Source organism: Sminthopsis crassicaudata, chromosome 2 (assembly GCF_048593235.1).
Source record: "Sminthopsis crassicaudata isolate SCR6 chromosome 2, ASM4859323v1, whole genome shotgun sequence".
Classification (NCBI taxonomy): Eukaryota; Metazoa; Chordata; class Mammalia; order Dasyuromorphia; family Dasyuridae; genus Sminthopsis; species Sminthopsis crassicaudata.
Window position 1 is genome coordinate 51,941,450 of NC_133618.1, and position 13,445 is coordinate 51,954,894.

Sequence of the window (13,445 nt, forward strand, 5' to 3'; positions counted from 1 at the left end):
TCAGCTGTACAGTGCTGTACTAATGTCAAGTGATTCTAATTGGGATTTACTCTAGAATGACTTTAGTGTGTGTATTAGTTGTGCCTTTTGTGTGTGTTTTTATTTGTTGTGATTTTTTTTGTTGTACTTTTATTTATATATGCTTATTCTCAAGTATCAGAAAATTTTCATTTTTTTATTCCTTTGTGATTATTTCACAATATCCAGCCTTTATTTTCTATTATATGTCTTTTATAATTTCTTTCCAATAAAATATTTTGAATTTTTCTTTACTGATTTACACATCTAAGAATTACTACTTCTTCTTTGATTTTTGTCTTTTCCTTTCTGTGGAGAGAGGAAAGGTGGGGTGTTTGATAATTAGATTGGATAAATGGGTGTGCTAGACTTTTAAAAATCTGAGTAAGGAAATTCAGCCTCTTCACATTGATTGTTTGTATTTTGCTTGAATCACTGGGCTATGTCACACATAAGATAGTTGAATAAAGGTTCCTGAAATGGTAGTACTCCAGAGATTCATCTCAGTTCAGTAGAATGGAAGAAATTAGAATAGAAAGGTGTTTTATTTATTTATTTTATTTATTTTTTTTTTTTTCTGTCAGCTTCATTGTTTAAACTTACTGGAATTCCCTAACTTGAAGAATTTTCCTGGATATAATTTGTTCTGTTTGACCCTAGAATATAGAGTTAAGAGAAGAATGTGAAAGTGACACAAAGGCCAATTTTGGTTCTTTGTGAGAAAAAGAAACTAAACAGTTTGAATTTCTGATATTGAAATGGACTTCTCAGTGAGAGGTCTGGGAAGACCACTTTTTTGAAATGCTGTAAAGGGGATATTCAGGCAGGCCCTTTGGTGGTTGCTTCTAAGACTTGTTTTGTGATGGAAAAAAAAAATCACAATTTTTTTTGTTGTACTTTTAGAAGAAACAACAAGTTGTATGTAGTAGATTTACAGTTTTATGTGCAATAAAGTTTCAGTCCAAAAGTAAAATAATAAAATTAATTAAAAACAAAACAAAACTCAACATCACCAAGTGAGGCTCTTCTGTTACCAGATATGGAGAGAAAGGATCCCTTGTCCCATGATTCAAAGACAGTTTTCCATGATTACTGCTGAGTCCATTGAACTTAACTGACATGTCACCATCTCTACTCAGTCAATTAGTGACTCCCTATTGCCTTCAGATCAAATGCAGAATGTTCTCCTTGGAATTCAGAGTCCTTCATCACCTCGCCCCCTCCTCATTTCCAGGCTTCTTAAACCTTGTTGCCCAACACTTACTCTTTGATTTGGTGACATGGATCTCTGTCAGTGCTCCATGCCTTGAATGTTTTCCCTCCTGACCCTCTTGGCTTCCTTCAAGTCCCAACTAGAATGCCACCTTCTTTATAAAGCTGCCCCCCACCTCCTACCCCTCTTAACTGCAGAACATTTCCTCTATTACTTCCTATTTATTCCACATCTGTGTATATTTGTTTACATATTGTTTCTCCTATTACACTGGGAGCTGCTTGAGGGCAGGACTCCCTCTTGCTTCTTTTTGCAGACCAGTACCTGACACTTAGTAGGTGCTTAATACATTTCTGTTGACTGACTGACTTGTCTCTTACTTAAAATATGTACCTTGAAGTGTGAAGATTGAGGGGGTGCTATAAATTATATTAGTACACATAATTGAAACTTTAAGGGAAGGATAAGAAGGACATGGATTTTTAGGGTTATTTAACTAGCAAGTATAAATAATCACAAACAACGTTGTAAAAAGTCACAAAGACATGGAAATAGTTAAAGCAATCATCAACCTCCCTTCCCAATCATCAACCTCTGATATGTATGAGGTCTAGACTTTTAAGTTAACTTTAAGATCCAAGGTTTAATGTGCCCTATAGTCCTAAGAGCCAGCAAGACCAGCCCTGTGACTTTGGACAAGTCCTTAGTCTCCGACTTGTTTTCTACATCACTAAAATGTGGATTAATGGTAACATTTGCTCCATGGCGTTATTATGAGGATTAAATGATAGAATGTATAGAAACCATTTGGCACATCTCAAAAAAACCCACACATACACAATGTAACGTATGTGCATTATACACATGTGCATATGGTTTTGTGTACACACGATACACGTACATTAGCTAATACTACCCTGATTATGTGCCTCCTGTCTGTAGACATCAGGGGCCATTAGTATTATCATTCTTTTTTTTTTTATTTAGATGTAATTCATGTTGTCTTATGTAGCTTGTAATTAGGTTTCCATTTCTCCCCCATTAGAAGGTAAGCTCTTTGAGGGCTGGGACTGTTTTTGCTTTTTCTTTGTATCCCCAGTGTTTAGTGCATAGTAAATATTTAATCCGTTCTTGTTGACTCATTATCTTTTACACTTAAATAAATAAACTGGGACAGTGATCAGATATAAGGGATCTTTTGACAAGAGGTTTGTTAATATTCCATCATATATGTATTGAAGTTTCAGAATTTGTAAATCATTAAAAGAACATGCAGACCTTGGCCTGTTTTCTTAGCCAGCATCCCTGTAGAAGATTATTGTGGCTAGCCAAAGGAAGGAGCTCTCTAATTTTTCTCTTCTCTTAATATGAATTCTTTTGTGCCTTGGACGAGGTCGGGGGGGGGGGTTCCATGACTGGATAGAAAAAGGCCCATTTTTCTCTCTTTCCATGATGCTTGTGCAGACAAATGGATGTGGACGCGTGTCAGCCCCTCAGGAGTAAAGCCCACTCCCAGATCTGGGTTCTCGGTGGCCATGGCTCCCAGTGGTCGAACGCTGCTTTTTGGGGGAGTTTGTGATGAAGAAGAAGAAGAGAGCATCGAGGGGGACTTCTTCAATGACCTGTATTTCTATGATATCGCCAAGAACCGCTGGTTTACAGGACAGCTGAAGGTACTTCCTTGAATTCTTTCCCCTACCCTAAAGAATTACAAATTATAATAGAATAACCAGGGACACATTTTTTTGTGACAAGAGATTCCTTCTCTTTGCCTCTTGATTTATCTGGGGGACAGTGGGGTTTATTGTCTCACACCTTACCTCATTCTGGGAGGTAGGTCCCTTCATTGTCACCATTCTACAACTGAAGAAACTGAGGCAGGTAGTTTAATCCTTGCTCAGTAACGAGTTACTAACTCTGAGACCATATTTGAACTCAGGACTGTCTGGACTATACCTGAGTATAGCTCTCTGTCTACTGCACCACCAAGCTGCCTTGTAGAATGAGACAATCCTGGATCACTAGACTTTGTTAACAGGAAGTTTCCCTGAGCCAGACCTAGGCCCTCATGCTTCAGTCATCCCCACCTCTTCAGCTCTCAGACCTGCCTTGAAAAAAACAGAACTTCCCCCTATCCTGGGCTCATTTGTTTAAAAAGGATGTTTCCAGAGGATTTAATAGTGATACATGCATTCTATTTTTTTAAAAATAAGCTTTATTGATATTTTCTGTTTCTTACATCATCATAGTTATCCCCAGTAGCCCTCTTTCTCCCTCTCCCCCAGAGCTTCTCCCATATGACAAATAGCATTTTGTAAGAGAGGAAAAAAAGTCCACACAACTGATTGTTGCATTGGCGAAGTATGAAACTCTGTGCAGTGTGTGACCTCAGTGGGTCTCCCATTTCATGAATCGCATCCTCTTCTCTCTTCCTGTACCTGCTTGATTTTGATACTTGTGTTATATTTGTTACATTTGATTTTTCATTGTATAATTGTTGTTTCCATTTAGATCATTATAGTTACCATATATTGTAGTCTTGGCTCTCCTGACTTCCTGATGCATCAGTTTGTGTACATATTTCTGGGCTTCTCTGTATTCATTACATGCATCATTTCTTTATCACACACAAATATTCCATTTCATTTCCCAACCACAATTTGTTTAACCATTCCCTAGTTGATAGACAGCTACTTTTCCCCTCCAATTCTTTCCTGTCACAAAAAAAGTGCTGCTATAAGTATTTTGGGAACTAATAGGAACTTTTTTCTGGTCATTGGCTTCCTTGGGGTAAAAACTCAATGTTGGAGTCTCTGGTTCAGAGGGCTCAGACATTTTAGTGACTTAATCTGCACAGTTCCAAATTGTTCTCAGAAATGGTTATACCATTTCATAGCTCCCCCAATAACATATGAGTATGCCTGTCCTTCTATAACTCCTCCAACATTAGCTGTTAACCTTTTTTGTCATTTTTGTGGGGTGTGAGGTAAAACTTCAGGTCAGGGTTTTTATTTGTTTTTCTCTTTTTCTTAGTGATTTGGGACACCCTTTCATGTGGATAGGAATACTTCACAATATATGTATTCTTTTAAAATCATTGTTAACAGTCAGAATTTATATCTTAGTTATTGTTAACTTAGGGCATGAAAAAGAAGAGATCTAATTTTAGGATACAACTTGAAACACATTTGACATTTTAATAGCAATAAAAGGTTATTTGCCCACAAATATTTCTCTCATTGAGCTGCCTTAGAGTCTAAAATACTCAGCTAGAATCATTCCTTTGGTTTGAGTTATTAAGTGCCCTGGAAACTTCCTCTAAAATGCAGGTATGTAGCTAGGGAAAAAGAGAACTTGTGTTAGTGACTAACACTGCTCGTGAATGCTTTGGATTAGTTTTATCACATTCACAACTTTTGTGAATCAAGTTCTGAGAGAACAGGAGACAAGACAAGTTGAGGGGCAGGGAATGGGGCCAGAGAAATCTAGAGCTCAGTTCTGTGCCTGCTAGAAAGAGCGGTCTTGGAGCCCAGGACTAGAGCAGGAGAGGTAGTCCAGACTGGCAGTGGGATCCCAAGCCTGGAGTTGGGGGAGGTGACCAAGGCAGGCATCAGGCTGAGGCAGGGAGAAGGGAAACTTGCTTGGGCTGGATTGTTCCTGATGATTGAGATGGAGGGAAATTTGAAAACCAAGATGATTGATGCTGGATTCTTTCATTAAGGAAATGCTCTATGGCATTTTTAGACTTAGAGCTCTTTAATTGTGCTTCCTGATTTTTCTACTCATTTCAAGAGTTTATTAGAAAGCCATCACCATGTGGGGAATTCAGCGATTTTTGTGAATGGCCTCTCTGTCCCACTGAGTATAGGCTATTGTAATGACCTCTATTGCCCCTTTCTCCTTTCTCTTTCTTACTTTTTCATCTTTTTGTATATTTCTGCTCCTTGGTGTCTGTACCTCCAGGTGAACATAGTCACTGGACTGTTATAAATGAGCCTCTTTCCATTTAAGCCAAAATGAAGATTTATAGAAGATATTTATTTATTGCCTAATCACAAAGGCTCAGATGAGAGACTGGCATCCAGCCTCTGAAGAAGCCTGATTTCTTATAGATGTTCTTAGGAACACTTCACATTAGAGAGTTCTCTTCAAAGTCTTCTCCTCTCCCCTTTTTAGGAGATTCTTAAAGCCCCTAGAATACAAGAAGCAATTCCTTTCCCACAAAGGGATGAGGAAACAGGTACCGAGGATTTTAATGATTTGCCCAAAGTTACATTGCTCACACTTGGAGGAAATGAAATAACCTAGATTCAATCTACATGCAATGCAAAGTTAGAGAAAGCAGCAAATTTATCATGTAAAGTTACCAGGCAACACTAGTCATCATGTGGGAGGAGAAGAAAGGATTGAATACATGGAATAATTTTTAGATGCTTTCTTTCCATAGGAAAATAACCTAAATATAGTTTTCATCTGGGAAAACCTTTGGAGGGGAGGGGTTGTGGTAGGCCATGTGTCACCGGTCCATGGGCCTCCATTGCTTGACTTGTCTTGTGTCAAAAACTGGCTTGTGATGGGGACAAGGCAAGAGAAGCGGGTGTGGTTTAGCTTGAGTCTCCCCCCCTAGTCTGAGCTGGCCCTAAGAACCAAATTTGATTTTTATTCAAGAGAGATTTTCTTTGAGAGTCCACAACTTTTTTCTGAATCGATGCTTTCCCTTTCCAGCCTCCAAAGGAGTGAGGTGTTTCCCAGACCAAAGTTAGCACTCGCTGGTTGTGTCTCAATTCTGTGGGGAAGCAGGTTCCTCTCTCTTGCCTCCAATTTCCCACCATGGAAACTGAATAAATAGGGCCAGCTCCTCACTGTCTGGTGCCGTTGGTCCCCGTCTATCACTAAACACAGGCCTTAGTCATTGAGGTTTTCAGTGTATCCACATGGAGGAGCCCGAAGGTGTGAAGTGTCTGGTGTTTGGGTCTGTCCTTGTTTGCTTCGTGTACAACTATAAAGCTTGGTGCGTTCCATTCACGAGATTTCCTCTCATCTTACCCATAGGGCCCTAAGGCAGAGAAGAGAAAACGCCGACGAGGCAAAAAGACAGAGCCCAAGAGTGCCGAGAGCCAGGGTGGGGAGGCTGCCGTTGCGCAGGGGCCACAAGAGGAGATCAGAGAAGTGGTGGCTGAGGATGGGACCGTCATGACCATTAAACAAGTGATCCCTGTCCCTGCGGTGTCAGCAGCGTCTGAATCTGAAGAGGAGGAGGCTTCCGACGAGGCCAGCGGCCCTGTGGTTGAGCCCTGTGCTCGCTCAAATGCCATGCTGGCTGTGAAGCAAGGGATGCTCTACGTCTACGGGGGCATGTTCGAAGCAGGCGACCGCCAGTTCACTCTCAATGATTTCTACTGCCTTGATCTGCACAAGATGGAAGAATGGAAGGTCTTAGTAGAGATGGATCCCAGTAAGCTTGGGTCAAGATTAACAAGAGGGAGAGACAGAGAGGGGGTGATAGTGGGGAGAGACAGGGGGTGATGATGGAGAGAGAAAGAAGGGGTGATAGTGGAGAAGGAAAACGGGGGTGATGGAGAGAGACAGAAAGGGGGTATGATGGTGGGGAGAGACAGGCTTCTTGAAGGCCTTTGGATTGCTTTTATCCCAATCCTTCTAGCAGCGTCTTATTACTCATTCCCCACCATAATCCAATACATCATTATTCAGTTTTCCTTCATCTGTCAACAGTCTAAGCTTGAGGAACAGACAGACTGATAGAGTGGAATATATTTTTTAAAATTTCAGTTTCCATCTTCTGGTATCTTTAGATAGCTATAGTTAGTAAAATGGCAGGACCATTGTTAACTGCGGATCAGACTTGTTGAATGAGCGGTGGCCTTTTGGGCCTTGGCTGACAGGAGCAGATCTTAGCTGGGGCCTCCTGCCTTAGGTTGTCAGACACTTGCCGTGTTTATGCACAAGAACTATACTTGACAAAGATTAGTCTCCAGCAATCTTTCTATACTTGTAACTTTGACTTCTTTATTGTCAGTTCTGAAATGTCTCCTAATCCTCCACTCATCAGTGTTCATGTTTCCATTTAACCTTTTTCTAGAAGAAAATTGTCCAGGATTCAGGTAGCTCACTACTCCTGTGTGAGACTCAGGATTAAAGAATGAAGAAAAATCAATAGAGAGGGCATCTCTTCCTTCCTACCTGGAATGAGAAAGGGCAAATGGGCAGCAGAATGGGAAACCGACCTCCTTGGTCAGGGGAGCAACAAGCTAGCGTAGTGAGAGCCTGAAAAACTGAGGGATCCTGAGGAAATGTGGGTAGTAGAAGATGGAATGTGGCAAAGAGGGGGCCTTGAAAGCACCTGCTTTTTAATAATGAAAAATTTAAAGTCATTGCAGTTGAACATAGCAGATAATGAGAAGGCAAACTTATGGAAGCAGTCAGTCCCCAGAGCTTAGAATGGGCCAGTCAGATTGGAGAGGGGAAGGTATTGGAGTGTGTAAGTGGGAGAACTGAAAGATGGAAGATAAGTTGTATCTCTTATTTTGAGAGGAAAAGAAATGTAACAAAGTCAGCAGGCTATGAGGTCAATTATTTTATAACCCAGGAACTCAGCTTACATTGTCCCCCCCCGTGGATCATTCACTCTCTCTGTCTGAAAGTTGGTGGTAGACTGCGGGGAGTTGAGAATCCCACTTGGAACATTGCACCGTGCTGTAGTGACCCTTGCTTTCAGACTCTCTTCCCTTACATGTTTCTGTTATTTGGCTTGGGGTAGCATAGAGCAGTTGTTATTCACCATGATATGGGGAGCACATCTCTATCAATGGCAGACCCCCCAACAGAAAGTGGGCCAGGATATCCCCTCCTCCTCCTTCCATGGATGGACAGGAAGATTGGGCATGTGGCTAACATAATAATATTATGGAGAATGGGAACTTATGAAGTATATTCAGCTGTGTTACATACTTGTCTGTGGAATGGTCATTGTGCTAGTGTATATTTTAAAAAAAAAACAAAAAAAAAAAAAAACAAAGCTGCTCTAATTTTGACCAGCCAAGTCAGCTTTTTCAGACTTCATTTCCCTGGAGTTAGTGCTATTAAAAGATTCTGAGCTCTAAAGTCTATATAAATTAATGGAAGATCATTAAGGGAGGGAAAAAACCCTTAAAATTAAATTAAAACAAATTCTTCCCTTTGGAATATTAGCAACATTATTCCCTTTAGGGACGAGGCCCTCCTTTTTGCCTGAGGAATCAGGGGAAGGTATGAGGATTAGCTTTAGATGGGACGATTCACACTTTCCTTGGGTACCCACCTGCTTCTTTATTAACTTCTGAAAGCTCATCCCATTGCCTTCTCTATGAATCTAGGTCTTTGTACATGGACTTGGTCCTCAGAATTTATTTTTTTTAATTGCCCTTTTTTTCTTCTTCCTCCTTTCCTTTTCCTCTTCCCTCCTGTTCCTTTGCTGCTAGCTAAAAGCAGAGTTCCTCTGTGGCATGTCAGAGCAAGCAGGCAGGCTTGGGGTTCCAGCAGAGAAGCTTCTCGTCACCTTTACACTAAATATTCTTTTCCCATCCAAGCTATGAATTTGCTGTTTGATACCTGTTCGTTTCTGATCTTTGCATTTTGTTTTGGGCTCTTTTTAAGGGTTCACATAAGTGTCCCCATGTTTCACTATCCTGGTCTCATTTAATCAGACGCTGAACAGTCAGAGTCTGGGAGGTGAAGGGAGGTAGTGGTCAAAGATGGGAGGGTTAGATTTGAAATCATTTATTTCCTTAATAATAAGTTGTTGAGAGTATGTATTGCAGTTTTCCCTTTATATTCCTGGGTCTTTGTTTTATTGATCACTTGGTTTATTGATTGATTGATTTTGCTTTTGAAGAAACTCAAGAATGGTTGGAGGAAAGTGACTCTGAAGATGAAGATGAATTAGAAGGAGCAGGAGTGGGGGAGGACGAAGAGGACGATGAGGAAACAGAGGAAGAAAGTGAAGAGGATGAAGGTAATAGGGATGTGCTTATTCATCTTTGAAGCCTCTGGTGTTTGGGGATAGGGTTGGCTGGGGCTGCCTAAAGATGGGACAAGATATTGCTGGGATGAGGGTCCTTCTTGGAAACGCTGCAGAGCAAGGAGTGAAGACATATTGGCTGAGCCCGCAGATCAGGACTTTGTGTGGCTGCTCCTGGTAGACTCGCCAAAGCAGGAGAAATTTGTGCACAGCCTGAAACAGATGCAATACTGTTTTGCCAAAAAAAAAAAAAAAAAAAAGACTGGGAGAGAGGGCTGTCCATGTTGGTTTTAATTGTTACTTCATTTTTTTTTTAGCTTTTTTGCAATAGACATTTTGCTCAAAAATGGGGCATAAAAGGGGATTTAAAAACAGATCATTTAAAGTGCACTAGAAAAGAACTGGCTATCTAGAAAGTTCTGTAGTCTTCTTTTGGAAAGTGAAGAGCTCAGAAACCCAGAAGGAACTTGAGAGGTCAGTCTAGCTCAATCCCTAGGAAAGCAAGAATCCCCTCTGTAGAGTCACCCCATTGTGGTTTAAAAGATTCTCAGGCTGGGGAAGCCTGTCACTTCCAGGATGCTGATTTAGAGCCATTTCTGGATAGCTCTGCTTGTGTTCAGCCATTCTAGTCCTGCCCTCTGACTTTCTGACCCCGTTTGGCAGAGATCCCAGTGCGCTTGGCCATGTCCTTCTCCAGCTCATTTTATGATAGGAGACTGAGGCAGACGGGGTGAAGGACCTTGCTCAGGGTCACCGAGCTGGTGCCTCATCTGAACTTGGGTCTTCCTCACCTCAGGCCTTGTATACTATGGCACCTCTCAGTGGCTCCTAAGTTTTTCCTCAGGTGGAGTCTCTAAATTTGCTTCTCTAGCTCCCAACCCTCTTGGCCAAATAGAATATGTTTGACCCCAGAAGATGTTTGATACCAGAATTCCATTAGCTGAAGGTAGTGGTCACATTCCTCTTCAGACTTCTGCAGGTTAGAAATACCGACTTCTTCCATTGTCCTTGTCCTGGAGGGAAGTGAGGTCTCCACACTTCTGATGGATGCCTTCCTTCAGACAGTGTCCACGTTACCAATGTTCTTCCCAGTGCAGAGTTTCTGCAGGCATAGTCTGGCAAGAGCAGAGGAGATGGCCAAGACCTCCTCCTCTTTGCCCTGCTTCCCTGCAGCCCTGGTATGCTCTGTGACTCAGTTTGTGCTCAGGACTTTTGCCCAAGTGCCTGCCACCTGCTCTTCACCAACTGAACCCTCTTTCTTCCTCCCTCTTCTTTATTGTCAGAAGGCGATCAGCACCCAGCGGTTGAGCCTAATGAAAAATACATCGACTATCTGCCTCGGACTGAAGAATATTGGGTCAGGATCGCCCGGAACAACATGGGGCCCGATGCAAAGGAGAAGAAGGTGATCAAAGTTGCCCATGCCATGGCCAAGACTTTTTATGATGATGCAGTTTAAGGACAAAAATTGGTGTTTGCTTCTCAGAATAGCAAAATACAACTGATGTCATTAACATTCTTGAAAATGTTATTTCTACATAAACTGGGCCCATTGCTAAGTGGCTTACAAAGTCCTTGTAAAGCCCTGGGAGGACCAGCACTTCTGGGTCACTCAGCTGCTCTCCTGTGGCAATTGGGATCAGGGCTGTGCATGGAGTAGCAGATTTCCCATTGGCCGGGAATGAGAGCCAGACCTTGTACTTAAAAGGTTTGGAAGAAGGATGATGAAAAGCTCCTAAGGGGCCATAAGGAGGCTAGGAAACCTTTGGGTATTCTCATGCTATAGAAACAAGAAGTTTGTACTGGGAAACACTTTTATTCTTCAGTTCTCTAGAAACCGGGAGGTTTCCACACATTTAACCTCTGAATCCTCAGGAAGCAGACCCAAGGTTGGTTGGACTCTAATAATTGTCCACAAAATAAAGCGATTTGTTTGGTTCGCTCTCTTGATTTTCTTTGAACTGTGTTTTGGTGCCACATTCGTAACTTTTCTTGGTGTCATGTGCTTTGGTGGTTACCACAGTTTCAAACTTTATTTTCAGTTTTTATTTCAACTACTTCTTGTTCCCAGTTATTCCTTTAAAAGGATCCTTTCCTGCTGCTTGTCCCATTTTCCTGAATGATGATGACATTGTATAATCCCCCACAAGGGAAAGACTGATCCGGTGGAATTGGTGGTTATTTCCATCCAGTTCTTGGCACAGAGCCTAGTAAACAGTAGGTGTTTCATAAATGCTAACTGAGGATTCTCACAAGAACAGGACATTCCATCACAAGCGTGTAAGAGCTTTTGTGGTGCCATTAGGATACAGTTAACATTAGGTCAGTGACAGCAGCGCCATTTTTATTTGCATAATTGATGTGAAAGCATTAGGAGTGAAATAATAGAACCTTTTTTTTTGAGCATCCATGTAAGAATTCATAATCTTTAATAGCAAGTCACATTTATTAGCCAGCAGTCGTCTTACTTGTTGCAGAAAAGCATTTTGAAAAATACTAGGCCTAAGACAGGGATTTTAAAAATGTGAATGCTGGAGGTTGTGGCCAAGTTTCTGGGCAGTGTTTCATAGGGCAGAGTTGGAAGAGGATTTAACATAGAGGTCATCTCATCCAGGGTCATACCCATATCCTAATAGAGTGTTGGGGAGGCCCAAGGATTGCCCAGCTGTCCAGCTCTAGCTTCACTGGTACTTGCCCACACAGCTCAGGGCCCGAGTAGAGTCAGGCTTCAGGGGTACAGATCACAGCCGACTTGTTCAATAGCACAGCTGACTTGTTCAATAGCAATCCCCACACATTTAAGACAAGATGGCCATTGCCACGTGCTTGCATCAGGACTGCATTTTGCCCTCTGTCTCGGGGACCTTGGACAAATCAATTCTTTTAACCTCAGTCTATTTATCTACTTATAGAATGAGTAGATAGACTAAGGGACTCTTAGGTCCTTTCCAACATTTAACATTCTGTAGGATTTTATTCATTTATATTTATATTTATTTATGTCAACCTCATTGTAACGAGATCTATTCTCTAGATATGAACACTTAGTAGTAGTTGGAAGTGGGTGCTCTTTGAATCCCCATCATTAATTAAAATAAGGTAAGCAGATTAAACGACACAGCTAGTGTCTTAAGGCTGTATTTGAACCCAGGTAGTCCTGATTCCTAGCTGTCCCATAATAATATTACCATCCATAAGCCTTTATGTCACTACTTGGCTGCTCCCAGCAGCCCTAGGCAGGCCAGGGATGATTAAATCTTTTACTTTTTGTTGCAATGTATCTGGGGGCTGGTGAGGGAGGGACCCTTCACTGGGATCCATTCCTGGGCACTGATCTCCCTGTATCAGTCAGAGACATGTTTTCTTCCTGCAGAGTGGTTCTTTTCTCCGCAAGAACCAGAGCAGGAAAAGGCTTTTATGGAGTCGGCCATATCAAACACAGACAAGAGCCACACGCTATAAGACACATTTATTGTACAAATGGTACCGGCAGTGTCTTTTCTTTCCTCTCTGTGAGGTTATTAGTAGAGAGTCTGTCCCTTTGACTGAAAGAGGCTAATTGGGACCCAATGAAGATTAAATAAACAAGCTTCAATAAAACGAGCTGCCTGTACCATTTAATTGCCATGATTAAAACATCCCTGATAAAGAAGCACCTTAAATGCAAACAGCAGGGGAGAGGTAAAAATACTATACGGGGTTGTGAGATAGCCAAGAATAGAATCCGTAGTGTTCAGTGAAGGAGCAGCAGAAAATGTGCTGTCTTTTATTTTGTCTCATCAGTGGGTTGGTTTGCCAAGCAGAATATACTTAATGCTCAATCAGTGGTTCATGGTAATGAATAACCAGCAAAAAAGCCAAGAACTCCTTCATCTTATGCCATTACTAAAAAGTGATTTCTGCTTTTTAAGTGGCCATGCCCAGTGCCAGCGAGGAGACTCAGGCTAAGCTTACATCCCTGTCCAGCTCATTTGGTTCATCTTGGTAATTATTAGCATTTTTGCCCTGTACCCGCCTCTCCTAAATCCCATTCGGTTGTTAATTATCATATTTGTGAACCTATATTCTTTTCTTTTCCCATTCCTCATCTTTGGGGCATTATCTGTGTAGTTAGGGACATAGAGAAGTTAAATACAGACCAGCCCCTTGGGCACGTGTCAGCCCCTCCCTTGGAAGGTGTGGTCAGAAAAGATTGCA

At 41.6% G+C, this 13,445-nt stretch overlaps 1 protein-coding gene across 4 annotated transcripts in view; it reads left to right on the plus strand.

The window, feature by feature from the left end:
* Positions 1-11,196, plus strand: part of KLHDC4 (kelch domain containing 4) — an 88,377-nt gene extending 77,181 nt beyond the window's left edge. For all 4 annotated transcript variants that reach the window (XM_074286255.1, XM_074286256.1, XM_074286257.1 and 1 more), the window contains 4 exons: positions 2,696-2,904; positions 6,284-6,686; positions 9,123-9,242; positions 10,532-11,196. In XM_074286255.1, coding sequence (XP_074142356.1) covers positions 2,696-2,904; positions 6,284-6,686; positions 9,123-9,242; positions 10,532-10,707 — 908 coding nt within the window. In that variant the 3' untranslated portion in view covers positions 10,708-11,196. The remainder of the gene's footprint in view (positions 1-2,695; positions 2,905-6,283; positions 6,687-9,122; positions 9,243-10,531) is intronic.
* Positions 11,197-13,445: the final 2,249 nt, after the last annotated feature.